The 27,488-nt window shown below is 42.9% G+C and overlaps 8 protein-coding genes across 8 annotated transcripts; 5 read left to right on the top strand and 3 right to left on the bottom strand.

Annotated features, from left to right (window-relative positions):
• Positions 1-2,847: 2,847 nt before the first annotated feature.
• On the bottom strand, positions 2,848-3,128 carry SS1G_07779 (predicted protein; the record flags this gene model as incomplete). Its single annotated transcript, XM_001591104.1, has 2 exons — positions 2,848-2,952; positions 3,069-3,128. 2 exons carry the CDS (start codon positions 3,126-3,128, stop codon positions 2,848-2,850), a joined length of 165 nt encoding a protein of 54 aa, XP_001591154.1.
• Positions 3,129-3,641: 513 nt separating this feature from the next.
• SS1G_07778 (hypothetical protein) lies at positions 3,642-6,283 on the top strand (the record flags this gene model as incomplete). Its single annotated transcript, XM_001591103.1, has 4 exons — positions 3,642-3,680; positions 3,780-4,711; positions 4,775-5,031; positions 5,271-6,283. 4 exons carry the CDS (start codon positions 3,642-3,644, stop codon positions 6,281-6,283), a joined length of 2,241 nt encoding a protein of 746 aa, XP_001591153.1.
• Positions 6,284-7,894: 1,611 nt separating this feature from the next.
• On the top strand, positions 7,895-13,075 carry SS1G_07777 (predicted protein; the record flags this gene model as incomplete). Its single annotated transcript, XM_001591102.1, has 1 exon — positions 7,895-13,075. One exon carries the CDS (start codon positions 7,895-7,897, stop codon positions 13,073-13,075), a length of 5,181 nt encoding a protein of 1,726 aa, XP_001591152.1.
• Positions 13,076-14,392: 1,317 nt separating this feature from the next.
• Positions 14,393-16,592, top strand: SS1G_07776 (predicted protein; the record flags this gene model as incomplete). The annotated part of the gene is made up of 5 exons (XM_001591101.1): positions 14,393-14,784; positions 14,844-15,306; positions 15,361-15,449; positions 16,000-16,318; positions 16,533-16,592. 5 exons carry the CDS (start codon positions 14,393-14,395, stop codon positions 16,590-16,592), a joined length of 1,323 nt encoding a protein of 440 aa, XP_001591151.1.
• A 598-nt stretch (positions 16,593-17,190) lies between these two features.
• SS1G_07775 (predicted protein) lies at positions 17,191-18,453 on the bottom strand (the record flags this gene model as incomplete). The annotated part of the gene is made up of 1 exon (XM_001591100.1): positions 17,191-18,453. The coding sequence occupies one exon, from the start codon at positions 18,451-18,453 to the stop codon at positions 17,191-17,193; it is 1,263 nt and encodes a 420-aa protein (XP_001591150.1).
• A 529-nt stretch (positions 18,454-18,982) lies between these two features.
• SS1G_07774 (hypothetical protein) lies at positions 18,983-20,830 on the bottom strand (the record flags this gene model as incomplete). Its single annotated transcript, XM_001591099.1, has 1 exon — positions 18,983-20,830. One exon carries the CDS (start codon positions 20,828-20,830, stop codon positions 18,983-18,985), a length of 1,848 nt encoding a protein of 615 aa, XP_001591149.1.
• Positions 20,831-21,205: 375 nt separating this feature from the next.
• Positions 21,206-21,975, top strand: SS1G_07773 (hypothetical protein; the record flags this gene model as incomplete). Its single annotated transcript, XM_001591098.1, has 2 exons — positions 21,206-21,469; positions 21,514-21,975. 2 exons carry the CDS (start codon positions 21,206-21,208, stop codon positions 21,973-21,975), a joined length of 726 nt encoding a protein of 241 aa, XP_001591148.1.
• A 1,116-nt stretch (positions 21,976-23,091) lies between these two features.
• Positions 23,092-26,601, top strand: SS1G_07772 (predicted protein; the record flags this gene model as incomplete). Its single annotated transcript, XM_001591097.1, has 1 exon — positions 23,092-26,601. The coding sequence occupies one exon, from the start codon at positions 23,092-23,094 to the stop codon at positions 26,599-26,601; it is 3,510 nt and encodes a 1,169-aa protein (XP_001591147.1).
• Positions 26,602-27,488: the final 887 nt, after the last annotated feature.

The following is a 27,488-nucleotide window of genomic DNA, read 5'->3' as shown; positions in this document are numbered from 1 at the left end:
CTTCGGGTCGCTTGGGATTTTACATTTGAACACCTGATACGGAGTACTTGCAGCTTACTCCAGTATATATTACGATTCCGAATTCAAGGTTGAAGTTTACTAATCTATTGATGTGATGAACTTAATTCATTCTACATGCGAAGGGTGTTAGAAATCCATATGTATTGATGCAGATATGAAGGTTTTAGATATCAAATAGGAAGTTGGTTATCATTTTTAGGCCTAATCTTTATGGGGAGGGGTTCAATTGTTGGTACCTAGAGAATATGACGATATATGTATCTGCAAACGTATTCATATTCGTAAGATGCCAAGATTCGCTGGCGAGGTAAGTATGATCTTATTAGATTTAATTCGAATTTCATGTTACTTCTAGACTCCAGTCATCCATCAACTCTCCAAACTACATTAGCAATCGAATTTTGCGGGGAATATTCTCAAAAGATTCATATGAACAGAAAAGGTAAACTAAGTACTCCGTACGGAAGCGTTTTAAATTTACCGGTCGTTAAAAAGGTTCACCGAAGCAGACCGAATAATTCTCTTTCCATTGGTTTACTATACGGAGTACGTACATTTGATACTTTGGACCGGAGAATGTGGCTTAGACTGAGGGTTTTTGTAGACTTTTCTGCCACTTGAGGCTCTTTCAGTACTCGGTGAGTCGAAAATGGACTCGGGCTATTGTTTTCTCCGTCTTATTCCGTTGTACAGTAGGTACAGAGTATATGCTAAGCTCTAACTAAAATGAAAGTACAATTGGACCCTTGTTCCTGATGATGGGAAAGCGTCAAGCTTTGGCCCTTGGTGCTTTGGATGGGTACTCTGCTAGCTTCGTTTAGGTATGTGGGCTTCCCGTTTGTTCCGTGAATTTGAATTGAAGCTCGGGGCTCGAGTTTAGAGAATGTGATCTTTATTCTTATCTACCTACCTCTCGCTCCGATTGATTATTAATCGTCTTGAATTGATGTCGATTTTATATATAAATACCTAGGTAGGTATATAAAGTTTGGGTTAGGGAGTACCTTAGATACCTCCCCTGTACCAAGTTCAAAAAATCATATAAATTCAAGTATTACAAAAAACCATCCAAAAACCTCGACAATCTTTTACTAGGATAAGCGTGCTAATACCTACCTAGTATACTTTGATTGAAAAACAACAAAAACAGCATCATAATCATGGATGTATTGCTATGTTCAAGGGGTGTTGAAACTTAAGACATGAAAATAGCATCGCCTCCCCACTAAATGTCCTAAGCGCGAAGACTAGGGAGACTATAACAAGGGTACATTCATGAAGCAATCTGGCGGGGACTCCCTTGTGAGTGATCATATTGACATCCATTTCCACGTTTTTTATAATTTCACCCGTCTACTTGGTTATTTTGGAATTCTGCCATTTTTGCTTGGATTATGTTGGATGCATGTAAATTGATCTCGCGAGTTGGTTGGTCTATCTATTTGTCTATTAATCGATGAGATGAATGAATGAGTACGTATATGTCGTACTTGGGTCTTCTTATGATTTCTTGGCTTAGGTTATAAAGATTTATCTATAGCTAAGATCTGCGAATGGATGTACGTAGGATTCCAAACCGTAGGATTACTATACTCATGTACATTTATTCGTACCTCCTGTATATTTTTAGCAAGTCGAACATCTGGTTATTTACTCCATGCAATGTGCAACTGTTTGCATTACGACCTCGCACAAAGAAAGCAGGGCTGTTTATTGGTCACCGAGTTCTTCAAGTTTGTAGTATATTTCCATATTAAGTTCAGGGTTTCTATTGCGGGGAAGCGATGAACCAGTATCTAGCCAAAAATTCACTGTTTCGAAGAGATACGCGCGAAGATTAATGGTTATAGTTTTGTTACTTGTAGGATTGGGGTTGATATGGATTTAAACGGTGACGATCAAAGTATTTATGGAGTCCCGACTGTTTGGTTGATGTCTAGACTAGAGAGGTTTCGTGATTGATCTACTTGTAGATGGAGATGGAAATAGAGATTATCATTATATGGAGAATTGACAATGTATATATAACCATAAGCGCACAAGGAGAAAGGAACCTCAAAAGAAGCCACCTCTTATGCCGTTGAGAAGGAATCGGTAATTAAGCTTTCGATAGTAGTAATAAGCGCCGTCGTGGAGATTTTTACATTGCACAGAAGAAGAATGCGATGTGCTAAGCTTTCAAATGTTATTATTTTTGGGAACTTGATCTTGAAAGACTCGTATGATAGAAGCCAAGGTTGGAGTTTGTTTCAAAGAATGATGGATGGGGTTTGTTGTTGATTGTTGACTGTTATGAGTTCGAGTTTGTAGATATATTCGATGTTCTTTTTTATATGGATAGTTTCGGTGCTATGTATAGTAGATACCAAGTAGCTTGCTTCATCAATCATATATCAATTCAATTGTATATGCGATCCTCAATTGAAGTGTTATTAAAGATCAACATGTACGAAAATAGAAAGCGGTAAGAATAAAACTGTTTGTAGTGAAGGATTAAATTACAATTACCACCCCTCAAATATAAATAATCCTACTCCACTTTTCAGTTACTCCGTACAATTGATTATCAAGCTAACTTAGTTTTGATAAGGTTAGCTTTGATAATCCTTGTCATGTTGAATTGATTTACAAGCCCATTTTCACTGCTGCCTAAAATACCTTGACAAGGCGGATTTCGTATCAATTGATCTCTCTCAATCTCACTCTTCGTCCCTCCCTTTTCCCTCCTCCTCTCTCAAATTCATATACGCACACAGTACAGTACGCCAAGTTAATCGACAACAAAATAAAGTCATCCATCTTACAAACCCAACAGAGCTACCGTTTTTATTCTTCATCGGCCACGAATTCACTAACGCGTTCAACTCCGAATTCACCCAATAACAAGTCCATATCCGAAGTAATTGATTGAGCGTTGGATTGCATTTGAATCTAACCTTCACCAATTATATCAATCTCAATTCAATTTCAGTCTATCCCTCATTCGTTGGACATAACTAAGGGTCCAGGCAACAATCACTCTTAACTTTCACAACTTTAATATTCACCTCATCCGTTTCCACCCTTTGCGCTGCTCTCTTCCTCTTCTTGTTATCACTGCTATTCATCAAGAAAAACTCCTCATCAATCAGAGCTGTGCTACGACCAAAGGAACCAACATCGAAGCATTAAATATCGACAAGAACTACATTGTCGTCTCTCGAGCTTATTTTGCCTCGTTGAATAGAGTTCACACCGAGAAAGGCTGACAGCCTCGGAAGGTGATATTTGTACAGCCAACTATTAGTATGCTCCGATTCATTCCTCTCCCTTCCCCATACTTATTTCCTTCACCTATCCATTCAACCTTCTCAAATCGGTCAAGCATCAGGCGATTATTGGTGGGGAAGTCGAGACATATACATATGGATTGATTAATCTCATCCACACATTTTTACACCGAAGCTACTTTGGACCTATTTCATATCTGGTTTTATATACCACATTTATACTCCGAAACGGCTCCATACATCCTCATTTGTGACTCACATTTCTTGCATGCAACAAAAGATCCTCAGGGCTAATCAATCTTATCCTAGTCCTCGAAGATTTCTTAGAGCTAAAAGACCTAGCCACTCAGCATGTCGTTCACACATCCCCGAAGAACTACAAAGACTACTGTGACTCCTCGTTGCGAATGCGTCAGGCCGTCCAACTGTTAATACAACTATCGCTCCCCTTCGCAAAGGTGCCACCTTCCACTCACCTTCTTATGACAGAACGAAGTTGAAGGTGCTTTTAACCTTTCATCCCTCCAACGTTCCTTATCCAACCTGGAAAGCTTCGCCGTCGAATCACACAAGCGTCGTGCTGCCGATGCTATAGAATCATTTGAACTTACTGCTACCGGCAATCAGTCCTCTTCTACATCAAGCCGACGCTTCCGTGACGAGTCTGAACCTGTTCCTCGAGGCGTCGTCAACGTCGAGAACCCCTCCAACAAATCATACAACACCCCACTGATGGAAGGAATCATGCCATCAGAGGACTCTTCTGTTAGACGTTCGACCCGTTCTCGCCGTACTACACCTAGATATGCAGACAGTGGTCTCGGGTCATCAATCGGGTCGTCATCATCGGACAAAAAAGTATTCACCGACGACAATGCCTCCAAGTCTACCAAGCCATCAACGATAACTAGATCAGCCGCTGGCCCGTCTACAATCATCAAGACTTTTCCTAGACTGAGTGCTCGTACAACCGCTCGCATTCAACAACATATCCTGAAGCCACTCCTGGCAAAGAAGTCTTTCAGACACTTGCATCCTCTAGTCGAAGATTGTCCAAGACGAATTCATCAAAAGGAAATCGTATCTCTGCGTGATTTAGAGAAGACCTTAATTTTTACCGCACCTGTAAGTGAAATCTATAATGATGTTGCTTGGGGAGTTGCTCACTGGTTCTCGCAATTGAAGAAGTACACAAAGAGCGCCTCCTTGTACCTCGACTTTTGCCTTGAATCGATCCGCTGTATCCAAGCTACTGTCGAACTTGTTAACGAGCGCGAACAAACACGACCAAACGATCGCCCATATACTAACGGATACTTCGTCGATTTGGTCGAACAGATCAAACAATACGCTGAACAGGTCCGGGAAGCTAAGGAGAGGGAGGAGAAAGGAGAGACTTTGGACGAGATGGACGCTCACCCGTATGTCCCTTTTCAGTCTCCAGACCTGAAGTCTAAAGAGTTCCTAACCATTTTACCATACAGGTCGGATGAAGTCAAGCTTCACGGTGGGCTGACCAGAAATGGTCGCCCTGCCGAACTCGTCCGCATCAACAAGAAAACTGGTAAAGCCGTTTCCATCGCCACCGGTAAACCCGTCGACATGGACGATGATGACAATAAGTCTATGAGATTTAAACGATCCTTGAGTGAAGAAGCTGAAGATGAAGAGTCAGTGATGAGATCGATGGCTCGTCGTAAGAAGGATGCCTCTGCTGCCGAGCTTGCTCCTAAATTTTGCCGTGAGAAGGGATGTGACAAATCATTCAAGCGTCCATGTGATTTGACCAAACATGAGAAAACTCATTCTCGTCCTTGGAAATGCCCCGTTACTTCATGCAAGTACCACGAATATGGTTGGCCAACCGAGAAGGAAATGGACCGCCATCAAAATGACAAACATTCGGCTGCTCCTCCACTATTTGAGTGCCACTTCAAGCCTTGCCCATATCGCTCAAAACGTGAGTCGAATTGCAAGCAGCACATGGAGAAGGCACACGGATGGGAGTACGTCCAGATCCAAGAGTAACGGAAAAGAACCGACCCGCTGCACCAGCTGTTGTTCCAAATGGCCTGCCATCCCCTCAAGCTACTATCATACACACTCCAGGCAGCGACTCAAATATCGAATCCCCACTTATTGCTGATGATGAGATGATCTATGAGAATACTTCATTGTACACCACAAACCACAGCATAGACTTCTTTCCCGCATTCCCTGCCGAGATGAACATGTTCCAACCTCCACAATCATTGAACATTGAATACTCTCCTGTGACGGATAACTCCTTCTCTACTGATGGCCACTCACCATTTGATGCAAATTCTCCTTTCAACTCCACATCTGTTCTCGGTGCCCAGGATCAGTTCCAAGAGAACATACAAGCCTATCAATCAAACGATGAATGGGCGGCTTATGAGCAGACTGATCTCTATAGCGCTCCAGCTCAGCTCCAAATTCCACCCAACCACCAAATTTATCAAGAGATCATGGGTCAAAATACTATGGCTTTTGAGACATCTGGTGACACATACCAAACAGAGCATCAGCAAAATCAGCACCTCCAACCACAACCTATGGCACATATCTCACCTATCGGTGAAGGTAACACAATGCTATACACCCCAAAATCTATGCAAGATTTTGATGAAGGCTTTCAGGACTTTATTCCAAACAACACTCGCATGACCACCAATGGTGTCCAGGATTTTCAACTCTTTTCTGCACCTCAGCAAAGACACAACAGCAATCCTGCTCCACTCTTTGGTGAGATCACTTCTCAAGCCTCCCTTGGATTCCCTGGCATCCATCCCCAAGATCTGATTGCTTTCTACGCTCAAACTGCAGTTAATTCCGCTGCTGGTACTAGCAATCATCAACTTCAAAATCACTATCAACCTCATCACCATCGTCAACAACAGCAACAATTGCATTCAAACATGAACATGACAATGGATTGGTCTTCTGATGAGTATGATTATGGCAGCCATTGAATGGCACGTATGGGCAGCAGATAAATTCCCTGCTCGTCTTAAATCGTTCGACCCGAACACATACTGTATTAGCATATCTGCATTTTTCTTGTAATCTTTGGCGCGCTTTATTGGCATTTTTTTTTTCAAATAAGTCTTACGAAAGTTTCGAAGCTTGGTGTGTTTTCTCTTCTCACATTTTTTTCTCGATGAATTTACGAGTAGTGGTTAATTTACCAGGATTCCACGTGGAATGATCTGGGTTGGACTGGATGGTGGCTGTGGAACATGATTAAATTTTCTTTGATCTCGACGGGTGGACCATTGACCGGGACTGACCGGGGATATTTTTATTATGATTACTTTTTCTTTCTGGAAGAGATGACAGATGCGTATGCATGCAGATAGATCTCGGTATTAAAGTAGCTGGTTTTGATGGATGATATGGATGGATCTTGATTTGATTTGGCTGGCAGTTAGATCGTAAATCGAATTGGGATTTCTATTGGGGGTTTTATTGGATGGATTTGGATGGATTGACCGGTATTGATTGGGAAGAGTAAAGCTTGATGGATTGAATTGAATGAGGTGGTGGATCAATGGTGGACAGAGCAACAGAATTTGCCCAGGCATAAGATACAAGACAGAAATACTTTTGACAAAAATGAGAATATTATCATCTTGATTTTTATTTTAATTCAGGTGCTTGTTTGCTTTGTGATTTATACATGATGATTGCTTAATGGTTCATTCGATGAGTGTTGGAAGTAAGTAAAGTTTCATGCTACAATACTCGAGTAACCATTTGGTTAATCATGTTAAGTGTGTAGATGGTATATCTACTTACGTAGTAGCTATTTGACATATAATTGTTGAATGTCAAATGTAGGGTTGGAAGTGTGTAGTTATTATTGTAGTGTAGGTTCTATGGAGAGCCTATATATGAGGCTTTAAGTACAGTGCGCTAGGGTGATTGCTCAGCAACCTTCAACAACAATAATAGCTTGAGATTAAGAGAATAACTGGATTGCGGAATTATGGTTTGATGGTTATAATTTTTATGCCCATGTTGGGAAGAGAGCCTAGTGGATTTGCGGTTGGGGAACAGGTTATATTAACCGCGCGCTAGTTGTGGTGGGAGAGCCGCAGGGTGACCTGGATTTGACCCGGATTTGGCTTTGTGTTGATTTGTTGGTCAGCACTCAAACTTCTTACCTGTCGTAAATGTTTACTTGGACCACTAGTATGTGCGACTTTCATCTGTGTAGTTCGGCTTTTTGTAGGTTTGCACTCTGGGATTCGATCTCTGTTTCTTTCGTTCCCAATTTTTTAGTAGTAGATTATCCTGTACGTTTGCTATAGTTCTAGTGCTAGTGCGGGGGATTTTTGGTAGGAAAGGTCCAAGGGGCCGGGGAGGTCGCCGCTCATTGAACCCAAAGTTTAGGCGTCTTAGCTTGTCAAACCTGTCATTCACGTAACTTATGACTTTCAGGACAGGTTCCAGGTCAAGCTGTGGTCAAGCACGATGGGCTACCACTTACAGGTGTTGTTAATTCAAGCTGTGATTCCCATGGTACAATTCCTCGACTCAAAACTCCTAAAAATCAAGTTAAACTATCCGACATAGAACGAATGGCAGATCAGCGAACGAGACATGCGGAGAAAAGACATGGAGGAGTTAGAAACGATCGTCGAGTGAATAATGACCCAAGGACTCGAACTCACGGTAAACAATTCTTTGTTAAAGGTCGTGTTTTTAATACTTCATCCGAAGACGGAAGTGGTCTGTCAAGTCAGACATTTCTTGTCATACGAGAAGCTCAGGAAAGTTCGGATGATCAGGGGACTCATTGTACCTGTCTGTCTGTTTCGCCGTTGAGAAAAGACTTGGATTTGTCAGAATGTGGAGTCCTTCATGCCAGCTCTACCTCACCTCCATCAATCAAGGGAGTCAAATTCAAACCACTTCAAGTCGTTGTTTCGAGAGATGTCAGATTTGATGCCCCAATGCTGGTTAATTATATTAATATGTTTAATGTGGATACGAATTCCCAGGTGAACGATGTTGGAAAATTACGACCGGAATCATTGCAGGATTCTATGGATAATTTTAAGGAATCTTTGTTTGATTCGCCAATGGATAGAGATGGGAGAAATAATAAACAGGGGAGGAGAAAGGGGAAGAGTGAAGAAGGGAGTAGCAAATTGCAGCATGGACATCGAGATCAAGGCAAACCATATTCTAAGGGTCAAATAGCACCTAGTGCACGCTCTGCAGCCACGACTCCATCTGGTCCTGGTTCCAGCCCTGGTTCTGGTTCTGGCTCTGTACCTAATGGAGCTGGGTCGGAAGCTACAAGTAAAAGACCTAAACTGCGTAATCTGGAAGTACCACAACACACGAAAAGACAAAAGCCAAAAGGAGCATCTTCTTATGATTCAGATGGATGGAAAGATGGTTCAAATTCACTAACAAGAACAAGAAGTGCAGAAAATAAGAGATTACAGGATACTAAGAATCATCAACACAAGCAGGCTCCTCCTCCAGTAGACCAAGCCCGTGGGACCAAGGATCGCTATGGAAGAGAAATACCAACAAAGCGAGCAGAAGAAGGAGAGATACCCAAGGGTTCTTCACATGCAGATATGCCACGTGGTAGAGGAGATGAAAGGACAGGTAAACCGACGGTAAATTCGCAACCACATTCGCCTACCAAGCGAAATCTTAATCATCGTCGAGATGGCGACGATGTTCAAAAAGCTTCTAATTCTGGAGTTCCTGGTTCTGTTCCTGTTAATTTTGAGGATTCTTCTGATAGAGATAATAGAGGAAGACAGCGGGATAGAAATTATCCAGGAGCTGCAAGGGATATGGTACCATCACGAAGAGAGGATGCTCAGAGGAAAAATGATCATTTACGGGGAGATGATGGTGAGCCTGTGAATTCTGGATCTCGTGCTCAGTCTCCTGATAGAGTAGTTCATGATGGTAAACAGGGTTATGGATCAGAGAAAGAAGATAATGACGCTGTAGATGGGAGACATGGTCACAAGGGAAAAGCTCCGTCTTCTGATGCCAGACGCGCTGTCCCATCTTCAACGGGAAGAAGAGACATGCCGCAGGATGGAACTTCTAGAGATGTGCTTCCTTCTGATGAAAATCGTAGTCAGGCAGGAAATATCAAAAATGAGCATTCTATACCTGGCAACGAAAATACCGGACGATCATTAGATAGAACAAAACCTGACCCCCGTTCTATGGCTACCGAAACAAGTCTACCTAACAAACATCGACCTGACGAATTACCTGGACGTCATAGAAAAGGATATCCAACAAATGGTAGCGAAAATCATGGACAAGCACCTAATCACAGATTTCAGATGTCCAATAGTCCACCCTCATCAGGCCCATATGGACGTGAAAACTCTCAGTCTGATACAGGTAATCGCCAGCAAGTGCGACCTCCGGGAAATAATACTCCTTATCGATCAGAACCTGGAAGATCTAATTATAATGAACAGCGTCCTGTTTCTCCTAGATGTTTTGGACAAGGGGGTGGTTCTTCGGGTCCAGCGGGGGGTGCTGCGGGTGGAGATGGATATTCGAGGTCACCTCCGCGGGTTCCTTCTCGAGAGGGAGGATCGCCTCCTCGTGGAGAATCGCCACTAAGTGGGAGAGGAATACCTGGGAGGGATACTTCTCCTGGTAGAGATCTGCCGCCACTGAATACCCCTGGGTCTAGATCTTCAGGTGATGATTTTTCACCCACGGGAAGTTTATCACCCATGAGGGAAGAATCTCCAGCTGGTGAATCACCTGGTTCATCGTCTGTTATGCCAGATGGCTCATCTGGTGGTTCACCAGGTAGTCTATCATCGGGTAATTCAATGGCTGGTGATTCACCAGGAGGATCGCCCGGAGAATCACCCGATGAATCTCCAGAAAGCCCGCAAGATTCCCCATTAGACTCTGAAATGGGCTCTCCAATAGAGTCACCTGTAAATTCTACAGCAAGTGGATCTCCTCTCGATTTAATCCAGGAACAATCCCCAATTGAAGATTCTTCATATCGCTCACCAATGGGTAGTGAACCCGCCAGTCCAGCAATGACGGAAAGATCGCGATCTTTAAGTCCTCAGTCTCGCAGAAGATCTCCATCTGGAGGATTTTCTCCGGGTTCAGTGTCAGAGTCTGAGTTTCCTAGGAATTCTAGTCCTGGAGGTGAATCCGGAAGAGATGGAGGAGGAGTCATCAGAAGACGCGGTCACAAAGGTAATTCGAGAGGTTCGATTGATGAGGGACAGTTATCATCATCTAATCAAGAAGTTGATAATGAAAATCCTTATTTAAATAATGATAATGATGATAATTATAATGATGGATGTTGTGGTAATGGTTTCCTTGCTTGGTGTAAAAGTTTTTTGGATTGGTGGAATGGTGTTGGTCGGGAACAGGAAGAGTGGATTCAAATGGATGATCGGGAGGATAAGGGGGGAAGGATGGAGAATTCTGAGGCGAGTCGTGGTGAGGATAGTGGAGATTCGGGTTCGGTGGGTAGTGGGTTGGATGATGGGGACTCTTGTTCGGGGAAGAATCCGTTTGGTGGTGGGGAGGATGAGGATGAGGATGGAGAGGAGGATGATGATGGGAGTACGGTGGTTGGTGATGACGGGGATGATAGTGGGGATGATTCAGATGAGGAAAAGAGTGCTAATGATTTGGATGGTGATAGTGATGATGAGAATGGCTCTGATCAAGAAAATTCTGATAGCGATGCTTACTCGGATTCTGACGTAGAATCTACTGATGAAAATGAAGATGAAACAGAATCCAAGAATTCTTCAGCCGCAACTTCAAGGCGGTCATCCACAGCCGTAGCTTCAGAGTCTGATCATCAAGATTCTATTCACCAATCTCCTAACAATCAAACCGAAAACTCACCAGAAAATATCTACCCAGCAAATAATCAGCACATACAAACACCACAAGATACCTATAGTTATGCACCTAACGACGATCGCTCATACATGGGTCAACCCAATTACCCATCTCAAAATACCTACACCACAAATCCAAACCCCAACACTATCCCACCACAAGAACTAGAAACCGCCAACCCAACCACCCAGCACTCCACCGAAACCAGCACAAACCCCTCCCAAAACATCCCCTCAAACGCCGTAGAACTAGCAACAGACAACAACGACCCTTATCCACCACCCTACACACACATGCCCTTGACCCCACACCAATTATCCCGACCACGCTCCACACGCTTTGAGCTCGCTTCTGAGCGCGACCCCGTAGAATTAGATGTTCCATCTATTGCTCCCACAACGGCATCAACTTCACGTGGAAAATCTGAACTTTTTCTTCCGCCTTCGTTGACGCCTGGGGTGGTTACTCCGAATTATGGCGTTTTTCCTTCTTTTTCTGCGAGAACGCAGACGCCTCAGGGTGGTTGGAATGCGAATTCTTATCATGTGCATTCTCCTCCCCCGACACGCTCGGGGAGTGGAAGTGGGAGTGGAGCTAGAACTGGAACTCCGTCTCGGAATCAATTTGGGGTTGTGCCTTATAATAATAATTATGAAGTACAAACGCAAATGCAAATGCAAACGCAACCGGCATTACGAGAACCGATGAATTATTCTTCGCAGATGGTACCACGGGTAGATAGTTCAGCGCATGTACATGTTTATCCTCCTGCTCCGAGATATGATGCTAGAGGGAATAAATTCGTGGATGGGAGTGGGAATTCTGGGGGCATTTTTGGTGCTGCGGATTTTAATGCGTCGTCTACTTATGTTCCGGGGAGAAGTGAGGAAAGATCTAGAGCGCCAGGTTCGGTTGGGTATGTGGGAAGCGGAAGAAGTGTTAGTAGGGACGAGGATACTGAGTCGGATTTTGGTGGGGAAAATGAGGGGGGTGATAATGAGAGTGATAGCGATAGTGATAGTGATGAAGATAGCGATCTTGATAGTGGATTTGGGACGTATGATGATGATTTAGTTGGGAGAGAGGATGATTTTCAGTTGGGGAATTCGAATTATGGTGGACCTGATGGTTTGAGTGGTTCGGATTCTTTACCGGGGAGCGTTGGTATATCTACTCATGCTCATACTCCTGTTCCTGCGAGAGAAGGATATTATAGTAATAATACTCCTCCAAATGGAAATGCATATACTGCGTATACAGCATATAATCAAACACCTCCACCTCCACATTCCAATCAACAATACAGAAATCCTCCACATCCTGGGTTTTTATCTTCAGCTTCTTCAGCTTCCTCAGCTTCTTCAGCTCCTTCGCATCCTATGTATAATACGTACCATGGGCAGAGAGAAGTTGGAATGGGAGATAAATCGGGTGTAGAACAGGTTGTGGGATCGAGAGGTAAGCGAGATGTATATGGGGAAAATGTGAGATTACCTCGTTTGGATGGGAAAGCTGGGGAAGGTCGGGAAGATATTAGGGGGAAAAGTGGAAAGGAGATGAAGAAGGGAAGGGGAAAAGAAAAAGGAAAGGAAAGAAGGGGGAAAGCGGAAAATCCGAAGAAAGATAGGCTGCCTGTAGATTCGTCACCTTTGGATAATTCTTATGATGGTGGAAAGGGGGATCCTGAAATTTCGGGGGGTTCGAGGCGGGGTGGACGGGAGAGGGAGCGGGAGCAGATATCGGGGGAATATGAGAGTGGGAGTGAGAGTGATGAGGAAGTGGGGGAAGTAGAAGCGGAGGAATTAGAAGAGGAATCAGAATCTGAACCTGAAGAAGTAGGAGAGGAAGATAGCGATATGGAACTCATAATCTAGATGTTGATAATGATGAGGAGATGGATAACGATGGGGAAAGTTCAGTGTCGCCCTCTGCAGATGTGGGTAAAGAGAAGAGAGAGAAGAGAGAGAAAAGAGATAAAACGAAAAATAGAGGTGGCGAGGGAAAAAGAGGGGGGAGGGGAAAGGAGAGAAATGGGAGTGGGAAGGATCGGAGGAGTGAGAAAGGTGATAGAAGTGATAGAAGGAGAAATGGAGGAAGAGAAAGAGAAAGAGGCAGAAAGCAAAACGAGGGCGATGGTGTAGATGTTAGTGGAAAATTGAAAAAAACCTGGGAGTTTTTGAAGAAGTTGGATTATCATGAGAACCAAAGATGATAGATATGTAATATGAAAAGGCTAGATTCGCTTGGATTAGTAGTCGTTAGATATAATTAGAGAAAGATCCTTTTGAATTTTCACTAGTCTTCCGTTCATTATTGAAAATAAATTATCAAATTTTTTGAAAATTTAAATAATCATTAATTAAATTAACCAATTTCCTTAAGAAAACAATTTTTATTTGATATTTTATTATCATTTTTATTTCATTCAAGATGTTTCAATCTTTTAAGTTTGTTTATAAATCTTATATAAAGTGAAATTCAAAACCTCAATCATTAATATTTCACTGAAAAGAATTATTAAAAATCTGAAATTTTCAGGATTAACTAAAATATAAATAAAAAACTCGTAATTAGAATTTTAAAAGATTAAATTAGTAAATAAATATGCTATCAATAGATGAAAATCATCATTTTTGATATAAAAGGGTGATCCGAGAGTGGGGTACTAGATTTTGCTACTAGATGAAATGTACACCCTATACCTCTGTACCTTGATGATGATTCATAAATGGTATAATTATGATTTCTGGAATCTTGTTTCGAGTCAATTATTTGATTCTTTTGACTGGTATCTACAGCTACAGAGAGACAGAGAGTGGTACAGTGTGAGGCCACCCACCATTGAGTGTGTTGACACTGAAAAAAATATTGAAATCTTGATATTCAACATCTTTCAGTCCGAATTCCACCAAAATACTATTTGAGTAGTAAAATGGATTACATCTTAAAGTTTCAATTTGTTTTAATATTTAACAAATATAAAATATGATATCATTATAATTTTGATTGGAACTTTCGTTCGAACCTATGTACTCATTCATTGGTGGATGCTGCTTATGCACAGATTATGTTAGATTTATTTAGGAAAAATCAACAACGCACCTTCATCATCTTTATTTTCCGTTGTTATACTTGGATCTTCTTATTCACTGTATCCATCGATAATTTCATTCTCATTCTTTAGTTTCACTATGGCAGAAGCACTCGGTGTTGCTAGCAGCGCTGTCCAACTTGATGATGGGATCTTGAAGCTCAAATATTTCTGGAATGCAGTGAAAGATGCCCCAGAAGAAATGCTGTATATTCTGGATGAATTAGATACTACACATTTGCTACTCAAAGAAATTGAGGATAGTCTTGGAAGTCAAACGATGTCACCTGCAGCGGCTAGATCACTTCGGTTGTGCCAAAAGGGCATGGATACATTGAACAATACGGTAAAAGAGCTGGGTAAAGAAATGCAAAAAAGAAAGAAATGGAGTGGAGTGAAGGTGGTGATGAGAAAGGAATTACTTGAGAAGATGAAGAAAAGGCTCGAAAAAGCGAATTCATTGATGACCATGGCCCATCAATACTACATTGCGTGTGTTTATCTTCTTCAATTTTCATTTTTGGAGTAAAAAATGTCTAATTTATTACCAGGAGTCTAAGCAAATCGACATACAATGAACAGGTGAGATTAGCTATGCTACAATTCTCAGAGTTCGTGGGTATCCGGAACGCCTTGCACAGCTTAACATCAGCTGGATCTACCTGCATGGCTCAACAGCAGACTGCTGAAGCCAATACATCAAGCTCCTCGGATACGCTGACTGGAAAAGATGCAATATCAATTTCCGTGGCTAGAAAAGCACTACCGGGACATCAAAAGATTCTACATGCCAAGCTCAGACTCCCTTTCTTCTCAGGTGTATGGGGGCTTTGTGGTTATCGACAGTCAATTTCTGGGTGGAAATTCACTCCAAAGACATATAATGTTGTTGGATACCGTGCACCAATAATGGTTGCAGCTTCATCGGGAGATGTAGCTAAGATGCAAGAACTATTTCAGACACATCGGGCAAGCCCGTTCGATGTAGATCCTAAAGGGCATACTCTTCTTCACGTAGGGAGCCTTTCATTCCTGTCAAAAAAAAAACATTTATATTGATTTGATAAGAAAGCAGCAATGTCGGATCATAGCTACCAGTCATGTCAGCTTTTGGTAGATCAAGGCGCAGATCCAAATGCACAGAATCGTTCTAGTAGGTAAGTACACTACATCGTTTTATTAAAATTAGACCCCAGCTGCAGTCACTTATAAAGCTTCCAGTTTTGCATGGCGGGGTTGTTGTTCGTTATTCGAGGGCCAGGAAGCTATTTTTGATACCCTGCATTATTTAGTTTCCAGGACCGATTGTGATATTGTTTATGAATTAACCAAATTTCCGATGGCCTTACGCACCTTTTCTTCGGAGATATTCCAATGGCTACTCTACTCAGGCGAGGATCCCATTCATGAACGAAGTCATCGAGACCGCGCAATGCTTATGCTATTAGTAGCTCAATACATGGGACGACATTGTCGCATAATTAGACGAGATATAAAGACTTTCCTGTTGTTACCCCTTGCCGGGATGGATATGGAAAGTTGTTTTCGAAACATGAATCAATCCGAATACTCCCAATTACTGGAGGACATTCTATTTGTGTTTATAAGCCATTTTTTGGGAGCATTGAAGATGCGAGGTAAAGTGGCCAACATTGATGTTAATGGAATACTGGAAATCACATCTGATAATGAGGATCTGGACGTAAGAGATGAGCAATGTTTGAGGGATATTCACGATCTCATAGATGATATAATATTTTCTGGTTCGAAGGTTTACTACTTCGGCGCTACATTCGAAGGCTTTCCCCGTAGTTTCCTCGATCAACTTATATCCGGAATCACCTTTTATATACACCAAGGCCGCGCTGATCCTATATATCCAAAAGAATTTTATGTTTTTTTCGAGCCAAATATCAGATATATCTTCGGGATGTGGCTCGATAAACTCGTATCTGCAGGGGTTGATCTCATTAGATACGGCCAGTGGGAAGAGAAACACTGTCATGAAGTTCACTACTGCACTTCAGTATATGGAGCAGATTATTACCGACGGGGAGACTGCCGAGTAGATAAGTACTGGAGGTTGTTAAGTTTTACATACGGCTCAGCGAAAAGCGACTGGCAATTCTGGTTCACTGAGGATGTTGAGTACATATTGAATGACGAACTCGCCGATTTTTGGGATATGGGTTGAGAATCCCGAAAGACAAACGCCGAGCGATTGGAATTCTGATACGTAGTCCATGGGACAATCATCTGAGGGAGGGGTAGTTGATATGTGCGGCTGGGAAAATACATGACTTTTTTTCATGCAACACTTACCATTCGCCATCGATCTTGAGGAGTCTATCTGAATGAGTTTGAGGAAGAATTTTGAGGCATTGCTTCATATATGAGAATTTACTTCATTGGGTATTCTATGAATGGTTTCACTGTGGATTTTGCTATGAGAGTGAAAAGGGCTTGAAAGATAAATTCCAGGCGGCTTGTGGATATTGAGATTTGATAGGGATCCGAAGAAGATAATAGAAAGCAATCAAATTTAACTATATGAATGACTCACCAGCGTACCAAAATAGTAATTCATCACCTCCATACAACTTCGGATCAAATGCAGGCAACTACTAGTGCTACGGTTTGAAATGTGAAATCAGCAATAGCGCTGCTATCTTCAGCCGTCTGGTAGTACTTTAAAGCTCAAGCGATGATACCACGTTTGCGAAGTAGATCAGATGAAATATGCTACTTCAAAAATCATAATGATGTTCTTCTAGGTCACTTGATGCGTCTACCTCTCATACTCCATTTTCAACCAATTTAACCAAATCAGATAAAATCTAAAAAGAACAATCTATCACCAGTAACAAAACTCTAGCAAATAGCCATCAGGAAACCCATCTAAACATATCCTCGGTATCTAGTACCCCCATATCCCGATCCACTCTCATATCCATACTCCCTCTCCCTCTCTCTCATAATTCTCGGTCTCGCATGTCTTTCTCTGCTAAACTCACTTCTTTCTCTCCTCCCTCGATCTCTATCCCTGTCACCAGAACCCATCCTCCAAATCTCCCTCTCCAAAATCCTCTCCACACGATCCTCCACCCGTTCTACCCGGCCCTCAGCCCTCTCTTCAAATCTATTCATCCTAAATCCCCTCTCATTATCCCTATCCCTCACAGCAAGCATATCCCGATACCTCTCCGCATCCACCAAGCGGTCATTTCTCGCCTCGGAAAATCCATCATTGATTCTGCGAAGAAGGACGTCCTCATCTATTCTTCCCCTATGTTCTCCTTCAACTCTTCGTTTCGTATTCTCCGCCTCTTGATCCTGACCACGGGTTTGGGGAATACTGCGATTAAGATCTCCATTTGCATTGAGCCAGGATTCGCCAAAAGTACGTCCGGTACTGGCATTGGGAATCTTGATTCCCATTACTTCCATCCTACCCTCTCTTCTACCTTCCTCCCTCTCAGATTTCATTTGTAAACCCTTGATATCTCCCCTGATCCCATTTAATCCACCATTTAACTTCTCAATCTCCTTTTCCCGCGCTAACTCCTTCTCCTTCTCCAATTCTTTAATTCTGGCTGCTAATGCTGCTGTATTCGGAGAATTCTGGTTTGCTTGGGCTATGGCAGGGACAGTGTTATTACAGGCACTTGAGAAAGTATTGTTGCCTGCGTTTGAGTTTGAGTTTGACTTCGAAGGCAGAGGTGGTGGAGGTGGAAATGAAAATGGAGGTGGAGGTGGAGGTGGTGCAGGTGGAAATGAAAATGGGGGAGGTGGCGGTGGTGGTGGAGCTGTTGGATGCGCAAATGTCGTATTCAACCCGTTAAACCTCTCGCCTAGCCGTTGTATGACATCGATGTTATGGAATAAATCTGAGCAACTAGGTCTTCTTGCTCTTTCTCGTGCCCTTTCCATTTCCTGATCTAGCGCCCGCTCTCGCTCTTCCGGATAATACATATTTCTCTGGTAAGGATTGAAAGGGACGAGGGTTGGCTCAACAACATATGCAGATCGGTAAGGAGGAGGGATAGGATCGACACGAGTAGGCCGTACAAATTGATATTTATCTTTGGGAGACTTGGAACGGCTAAGCATTTTACCTCTGCCTTTCTTTTTACGTATAGTGTAGAGACGGGGCCAGCACATTGACGGTGGGTTGAGGAAGGGAGTTACGTACTCAAATTCATAAATTTGAGCTGATGTATCAATGTGCGAGATGATTGATGGAAGAAAAGATATGTGGCCAAGGAAACATTTGTTGATCAAGGGTATATTTAAGCACACACTAATTGTTATACAGATATCTCCTTCCAGTATACATTATAGGAGCCCTGAAAACATAAGGAACAAAATAAGTGGAGAACAAGGATTAAATAACTCATGCACATAGAACTAGGAATATGTACGATGGGCCTAATGCACGTTTCAATCTGTGAACTTATTTGCAGCTTCTTGCAGAGGTTCTTTCAAATAACATAAAGGGGAATTACCCCTCAACGTGAAGCTGCATTTCCATCCTGAATAATGACGTTGCAGTAGAACAAGAAAGGCTTTCGGAGATTAGCAAGGTAAAAGGTATCACTGCTTATATGTACATTTGTATCAAACTTTGAGTCGGTTCATGCACCTTCCCGATTGACCGAAACGGTGATTCCAAAGCCATGGACAGACACCCCTACTTCAGCGAAATATCCTCAAATGCTCTCACAGCTTTGCGTTTTTTGAACTCTTCTTCGAATCTTGCTGCCATGCGAATTCCTTCCAACAGGTTAGCTAAAAGATTATATATAATTATTTGAGGGATTACTACCAAAGTCTTCTGTGCTCCCGCCTCTATAATAACATTTACAATGACCGGAGCACTAGCTTTAAACCCCTCTTCTGTAGCTTTTGAAAGCTCATCAGGAGAACGGACTAAATAACCTTTTCCCCCACACATCTCCGCTACTTTCTCATAGCCAACCTCCCATCCTAAACTTGTACTTCGTAAGCCTCCCTTTATACCTCCTTCACTATTCTTTTGCAACTTCAGCCACTCGTCTGAACTTTCGCTATCGCCTTGATACACTCCACCATTATTCATGACAAAGATAAGGATATCCATCCCATACCGCGCCATTGTTTCAACTTCTGCCAGTGAAAATCCGAAAGCAGAATCCCCTTCTAGACAAACAACCTTCTTGGCAGAAGAGTGTGGTCCAGTTTGCGCTTTTGGCAAATGCGAATTATACGCACAATGAGCTGCAATTGCATAACCTAAACCAACGCCCATTGTTGCGTGTGTACCAGCATCAAGACGCAATCTTGGATGTTCAACGGGAAATACACTGCGTGAAATATCCATTGTATTCGCTCCTTCAGACACATAAACGACACCACCATCTCTGGGCGGAGATAATTTGTGGATGGTCTCTTTGATTACATCGAAAACTCTGCCATATGTCATCGGGATTTTATCCACCTTCGCGAACTTAGCGGCGGTAGCTTCATTTTTGCTGGCACTTGCTTTCAGTTTTTTCACGTATGCTGAAGATGCATCATACTGCCATCCGCGGAGAGCATCAATTAATTGTCTGGAAACCACACTGATATCACCGATTATTCCTAGTTCAGCATTACCGTTATTCCTTCCAATTTCTTCTGCTGCTATGTCAACCTGGATTATCTTTACATCCTCATTATATTTTGGTACCTCGCCATAATGTAGTATCCAGTTGAGTCGTGCACCGAGGACGAGCACAACATCGGCTCCTTTAAGTGCTGCGGATCTAGATGTTGCGGTATTAGATGGATGAGAGTCAGGCAAAACTCCTTTCCCCATGGGAGTTGGTAAGAAAGGAATATTGGTCTGGTCAATCAATTCTCGTATGACAACTTCGGCTTGAGCGTATGCGGCACCTTTTCCGACAATGACAAGTGGTGCCTTTGCAGACTTGAGTAGTCGTGCAATCTTTTCTACAATTTCGACATCAGCTGCAGCCTGTGGTGCAGCAGTGACTATTTGTGTTGATCTATATTCTCCTTCCTCTTGTATAACATCTGCGGGTAAGTCAACAAAGCCAGTGCCGGGTCTTCCATACCACGATGTTCTATAGGCTGTCGTGATTGAATGTGATATCGTATCGACGCTCGATCGTATAGCAATCTTCGTGTGCGGATTCAACAGAGATATAGCATCAAGCTCTTGAAAAGCTCCCTTTGTTACCAAATGTGTTTCGCTCGAGCCTGCGAGTAAAAGCATTGGGAAGGCATTGGCGGACGAGTTACCTATACCTGCCATCGCATGAAGAACCCCTGGGCCACCAACGACAAGACAAACTCCAGGCCGTCCTGTTAAGTATCCATACGCCGTTGCAGCATAGCTTGCGGCTTGTTCATTCCGGAACGCGATGAATCGAATCCCTAAAGCAATTGCTTCCTCCGCAATTTGTACTACCGGTATACCCACCAGACCAAATATGACCTCAACCCCAAGGTCTTTGAGAGTATGTGCGATCAATTGAGCTCCACTATAAGTGGTCATTGTTGGTTATTATGTGAATATTTTGACGGAGCAGCTTGGCGCAATGCCCGCTCACCTCGGGATCACCAGATTTGAGCTCTTATCAAAATGCTGATAAGCTTGACTCTGAAACAATGCGCCCACCACGCCCAACAGAAATGACATTCACGGTCCCTGAGTACTCCTGCCACAAACAATCTCAGATTTATGCCATTTGGAAGTCTATGAAGCTTTTATGAATACCAGAATTCATCCTATGAAGTTCTAATCATAACTATTTAAACGGGAAATTGCCAGCTCCTTCCTCATCTTCACGCATCACTCTGCCCATCAACGAGTCACATCTTCTCCAGCTAGATAACACATTTAGCATTCCAGCCTTTGAAAAGTACAGATATGGCTTCATCTTCTGCTTCTACATCTTATTCCACGGACCCTGCTCTTTACTTATATACGTCGTTGACTTCTGGCTCATCGCATATTGTTACTGCTACATCCAGATTAGAGACCATTTTAAAAGCAAACAGAATCCCTTTCAAGGCGGTTGACATTGCGACAGATGAAAAGGCACGAATGTTATGGGGTCGCAGAGCTGGTAAAGATGAATCAGGGCGTGCCAGAAAAATTCCTGGCCTGGTCCAAATGGGACTCGTTCTTGGTGTATGTTAGAAGTCCAATATACAGGATGTGGCTAACAGTGTCAGGATCTCGTCGAGGTTGAGGACTGGAACGAGTACGGCGAATTAAAGCAACATATAAAGATTGTGCCTGTATCAGGTCCGGGTGCGAATCCAGCAATCCAAGCAAAGGCCCCGACAAATACTCAAGAGAACAACAAGCCGGCGGTTGCTCCTGCTGCTCCTCCTGCTTCGGCGTCCAAATCTGTCGGATCTAAACCTCCTTCTGGGACTGCCGAGGCGACTATCACACTAGCCATGCGACAAGCAACCCAAGAAGCGGCACAGAAGGCAAAGGACTTGAGCAGGAAGGCCACAGAAGTATTGATTAGTACTACCAAAACCGAACCCATGAAAGCACCCGAGCCTGTTGTGCCAACTGCATCCACCCCTACGGAGAGGCAAACCTTCGCGGCAATCACTATACTACAGAATTCCGACAACTCAACCTGGAGCGCTGCGCCCTTTTCCGAGTCGACAATCTCCTAGAAAATCTACACATAAATTGGAGTCTTTGCAATCGTTTAACTACCGCAACTTGGCGACCAATTGATATTGATCCGCCTATTGTGATGCACCGAGGTTTATCTGTGTCTTTGGTACCTACGGAAGAAATTAAGCAAGTCGAGGAAAAGGAAACGATACCCGAGGAGGATGAAAGACGAATAATCAGATTCGGGCGAAAGAGGAGTGAGAAATGACTGAATTTTCATACTTGCTGCCTGCTAGATATTGCAATGCCATCTGTTTCGGTGAATACTTTCCCTGGTCTCCCTAAGGGCTATTTTTTTCTATGCATGACTGAGCGGCTTAGGCTGGTAGTGATTTTTACCCCTATTCTTCAATCTGGGAATAGTGTTTGGGCTTTAATGGGTATTTTTTCACTGAAAGCATTTTCCTTTTTACACGGGGTTCCGCGCTTGAATTCTTTATCATTTTAGATAGGTAATTCAAGTTGGACATTCACCATTACCACTTGCACCACCTAGAATCAATTCCGGATGAAAGTTCTTTTCCACCAGAGGCTGTATTCCACCGTACATGAGTGTTCTCATGCTTTCTCGAGTGATGGGTTTTTTTTCTTGAGCCAAGAGTTCCATGGAGTGCTACGAATAAACTTTACTGAGAGCCATATCGTTCAGGAAAAGTCGTGCAGATGAGATGTTCTTGAACACCCAGATCTTTTTTATGCAATAGGACAGAGGCTAAATGTCTTTCAGCTGCTCTGGAAGATTTGCACATTTAGTCTGATCGTTAGAATAGGTTAATGACATCCTAAATTGGCCCAGAAATAGTAAAGTTCGATTTTCTCATCAAATGTTATTGTGCAGCCAAGCGAACAACGAGAGCACTACATACTCAAAGAAATGTCCCCGAACTTGAATAAAGGGATATTTCCGATTAACATTATTTTTTCTCATATGTACCTTCCTTTCTTCTTATGAATATACCCTTGTTAAAGTCCGTTTTCGGCTTGTGACATTGTCAAAGAGTAACAATTTCCTTCTTACAACAGCATCAAGCTGTCTAGACTCACTTAAATTGTTCAGTTTCCACGGCAGTTAGTAAAATATAAGACACTTTACCCAGTCAATAGCCTGCAATATGGTTTTCGACTGGCTACAACGTGCTGTCTCGCCTATTTTCTATCCAATCCCGAGCCCAGCGTTTGCTCCGTTATATCAGAAGAAGTCGGAAGCTCAGAAAAAGCGTAAAAACCTAGAATATGGGATCGAACTGGAATACGTGCTGGCATTTCATGAGCTTGAACTCAACCTTGTAGACGAGGAGGGGAAAACTCCTGACCATGGAATCGAGAAAAATCTCCGATTAGCCATTCGCCGCCACCCAGCATGGAGTCCAGCAGTCAGGGCTGCCTTCGAGAGGACTTCCAAACTCATCTACAATAGTTGGGCTATTCGTGTAAATAACGTCAAGAATAAGGATCAAAACCAGGATTTGGTTAATCTAAGACCCTATCTCCTCGAACCACAATTAATAGTCTTAAACAAGTTGAACGACAAGGTTGCACAAGTTAGAGGTAAGGTTAGGCACAAATTAGCACAGAGATCTTCAGAGAAGATCCCTGGAGCCTATGATCAATGGATCATTTCGACAGATAGTACAGTCGTCGGTCAAGGTTCCTCAAATCTCCATAAATGGCTGCCGCGGATCTCTGGCAACGTTTCAAAACGATGGGATTCTTATGGTATCGAAGTGATATCTCCAGTTCTTAGAAGTAATAGCACTCGAGACAGGGTCGAGGTTGAACAAGTGGTCAATGCACTCAAAGGCGAAGGCGATGAGCTTTACGAAGGCTTTATCACAAATCAATGCGCCCTACAGGTGCATGTTGAACCCCCCAGTCTTCCCGCCTTGAAGGAATTGGCGTGTATTCTGCTAATATACGAAGATGAGATCTCAAGGCTGCACCCTAGATGTCGCCGTCCGGATCATCAGGCTACAAGAGGTAACCTTATTAGCAATCGCACTTTAACATTCTTAGGCCGCAATTTTATCCCATTCGAGGACAATGTAGGGGAAATTTGGGATCAAAATATGGATGCGTCTGTCTTCAAAAAGCGCAAAACAATTCAACAAATTCGCAGTGAGGTTGATCAGCTACAGAATGAGTCGGCAGTCGCTGATTATATGTGTTTCCCTTCGACATCTAGGCTCAGGATGGTAAATTTTCGACGATTGAAATTCACAAAATTCCCACGAACCATCGAATTTCGGCAAGCCCGTGGTTCACTTGATATACAGGATGTCAACTATTGGGTTGATTTCTGCGTGGGCCTAGTACAGCTTGCGGAATACTATGTTGAAAACCCAGGCGCTAGGATTCAATCTTGGGATGGAGGTCACGATAGCCACGACCAAAACCTTGATGTATTTCAATTAATGGAGGATATGAATTTGGATGACAGGACTATGAAATATTGGAGACATAGAGTTGCTAAGTATATGGCGGGGAGTAAAGAGGACGACCGGACTGACATTGAGAGTCTTCCTGCAATTAGGAAGGAGAAACCGTCTTCAATTACTACCTCTACTTCAAGCAAACCTCCTGTGGGACCGCCTGGAGGGCCACCGGGAGGAACATTTGGAGGAAGCTTCGGAGGATCTCCACAACCTGAGCCTTCATCCGGAGAGAAAGCTGCAAAACCTTCCGGAGATGGAAAAGCCAGGCCAGAATCGTCGCCTAGGCTCAAGGTACCACCGCTGATATCTCCTGCTTCACAGGCTGTAGCACAAGACTCATCGTTTAAGACAGAGCCTGAAAAACCCATTTCGGATTTTCAGGCGAGGTTTCTGGGTATAATAGACACCCACGCAAAGAAGACGTCCAATAGACCATTCTTTGATGTAGATACCTCTGAAGGATCCACCATTCCTCCAGCATCTCTGTTTGATCTACCTGACGTGGCCAATATGGAAACTGTCTTACCTCGAGCTGAGGTCGAACTTCCACCTAGATCAGTACCAGGCCAGGAATTTAAAGTGGAATATCCTAAACTACCGGGACTTACACCGGGCGGTGTAGTAGAATATCCTAAGCTACCTGGAGTCAAACCTGGCGGTGTAGTCAAATACCCTACATTACCAGGACTCGGAATAGAAGGTGAAGTCAAATACCAGATCTCAGGGGAAGACTCCGAGAGCTTTTTTAGTGATGACCCATATGCTGACATGTTAAAAGGACAACCAACACTTCCTCCTGATACCGAAGAGGACGGCGAGCCTGACGTTTCACCAGAAAGTTCGTCATCAGACGAGGTTGCTACTTCCTGGAATGACCCAGGTTGGAACTCAGATGACGAGATAATGTTTGGAATTTTTTCCGGTGAAATAGGGGACCCTGAACCTGCACCACCTGGAAGATCCGTACTAGAGTCATCAGAATCATCAGAGTCATCAAGATCATCACAAGAGCCAAAGCCATTCGGCTCGACTGTGGCTAATTCTAAAGCTCCAGTACCTGGAGGTCCATCCAAGTCATCTGCAGGCCAAAATGCCCCAGGGAAGAGACCCGCAGAGGAGCCTCCCGAGGATAAGCAAAATTCCAAGAAGCAGAAGGCCAAAGGCGCTCTTGATACAACCCTGTCCGTTCCTCCAGGGAAGAAAAAAAGACCCGCAGAGGATACTACGGCAGATGAGAAGGATGCAAAGAAACAGAAAACTAGCCATAAAATCGGCGCTGCTAAAACCACAGGTAAATACACGGTTGAAGGGACGATCGAGATTTTAAAGCAATTTCGTGGTTTAGAAGAGCTGGATCTTTTTGCCAACTTGTTGAAGGAATTGTATGATACGACCCCGGAGAACGTAGAGATTGTATCTGAGGCCTTCCATCAATATACGCAGAATCATCGGACGCCGCTGCCCTTCCACGTGCCGGGACATGGCACGGAAAGTGACGAGAAGCTTGCTCAACAGTTGTCGGAAGAGTTTGAAGATGCAAATATGGTTCTCATACGTCAATTACAAAATGAAGATAATGAGAAGGCTACGCGTGAAGCAGGGAGCAAAGTAGTCGCCCCAGAACTGAGAGTTGATCACCCACCTATTGAAAAAATTGGGAAAGAGGAGCTCGAAGTCATTAATGCCGGCACTCCTAATGAGAGATTTAAGATAAAGAATTTCAATAAGAACGAATGGCAGACCATCAACACAACAGCTGTGATTGCTAGTCAATTCGGTGTATGTGGTGCTGCTGCTGTTGTGCACTCGCTTCGCAATCAGTATCCCAACGAACCGTGGATGCCAGGAATGACCAACGAGCGCTTTTTGAAAGATTGGCTTCAAACAGTCCCCAATGTTGGAGATCCCGGCAGGCATAAATATTGGGATGAGGAACAGCTCAATAATGCCGTACAGAGACTGACAAAGGGCCAGTTTCAAGTTGTAGTAGTTCACAAAGGTCTCGAGAACAATGACAAGAATGCTGCTGTCTCTATCCCGGAGGCAGCCATCCTTACTGCGAATGGTGAGCCAGCTAGGTATTTGTATTTGCACTTGACGCATTCTGCTTTTGTAGTTGGTTCGAAAGGTGTCCACTACCAGCATTTCGAAGGAATGAAAAGGAAAAAGGGCTTTGTAGAGCATAAGTAATGATGAGAAAGACACAGCTGGAGGAGGATCAATTTTCCGTCATGGCACTGAAATGTCTGTTCTTTATTTAGTGGGATGATTATCTAAACTGTATTTTTTTGCATACATCCAAATTTGGTTTTCTTAAAACGTGGATTTTTGTTTTATTTAGGACGGATTGAATTGTATTTACTTACTCGCGCGCTGTCAAATCCTACTTCGTTAACTAACGGAATTTTTGATGATGAAATTATTTCCCTGAATTAAAAGCGCAAAAAGAATGGAAATCACCAATCGATAATCCTCAATGCGTGATTTTGATCCTATAGGTAAGAAGGTTTGATGTTAAGATCCAAAAGAAATTGAAAATTTGGAGCGTAATTAATCATCCTAACCTCGGAACATAAATGCAATGCATGGAAATATCCAATGTCTGCGAGAGCCACATTGAAGTATAGGGACCTTTTTGGATGGCTTATCATAGTCGTACTTCCAGTACAATGAATCGGATTAATAAAATCTGTATATACCGATACACTTTGTAAACTACTAAATAAGCGAATTTTAAGTCCCGAAGTATAAATATAGATAAAGATCGTAAACGACGATATCAACATAAGCGAGATGGAAAAAAAATTACAAGATCAAAAAGGCAATTTTTATTCTACTTGCCATTTGATAGTACACCAGATATGCCAAAATACAAATAATAATAACCACTTCTAATATGTTACGAGACATGGCGCAATATTATCCCTCTGAAATGAATTATGTTGATTCCGAAATGGGCTAACTTGTGTATTGGTCAATGCCCTGTTTAGCTCATTCGCTAATGAGCTCCATATACTCGGTTCAGGTAAAAATGAGGCGATTCACAAATGAACTTGGCTTATTCAAAAATATCTTTC

This window comes from Sclerotinia sclerotiorum, genomic scaffold (assembly GCF_000146945.2).
Source record: "Sclerotinia sclerotiorum 1980 UF-70 scaffold_10 genomic scaffold, whole genome shotgun sequence".
In the NCBI taxonomy this organism is placed as follows: Eukaryota; Fungi; Ascomycota; class Leotiomycetes; order Helotiales; family Sclerotiniaceae; genus Sclerotinia; species Sclerotinia sclerotiorum.
Note: the sequence above shows the minus strand (reverse complement) of the source record. Positions and strands in the feature narration are given on the sequence as shown.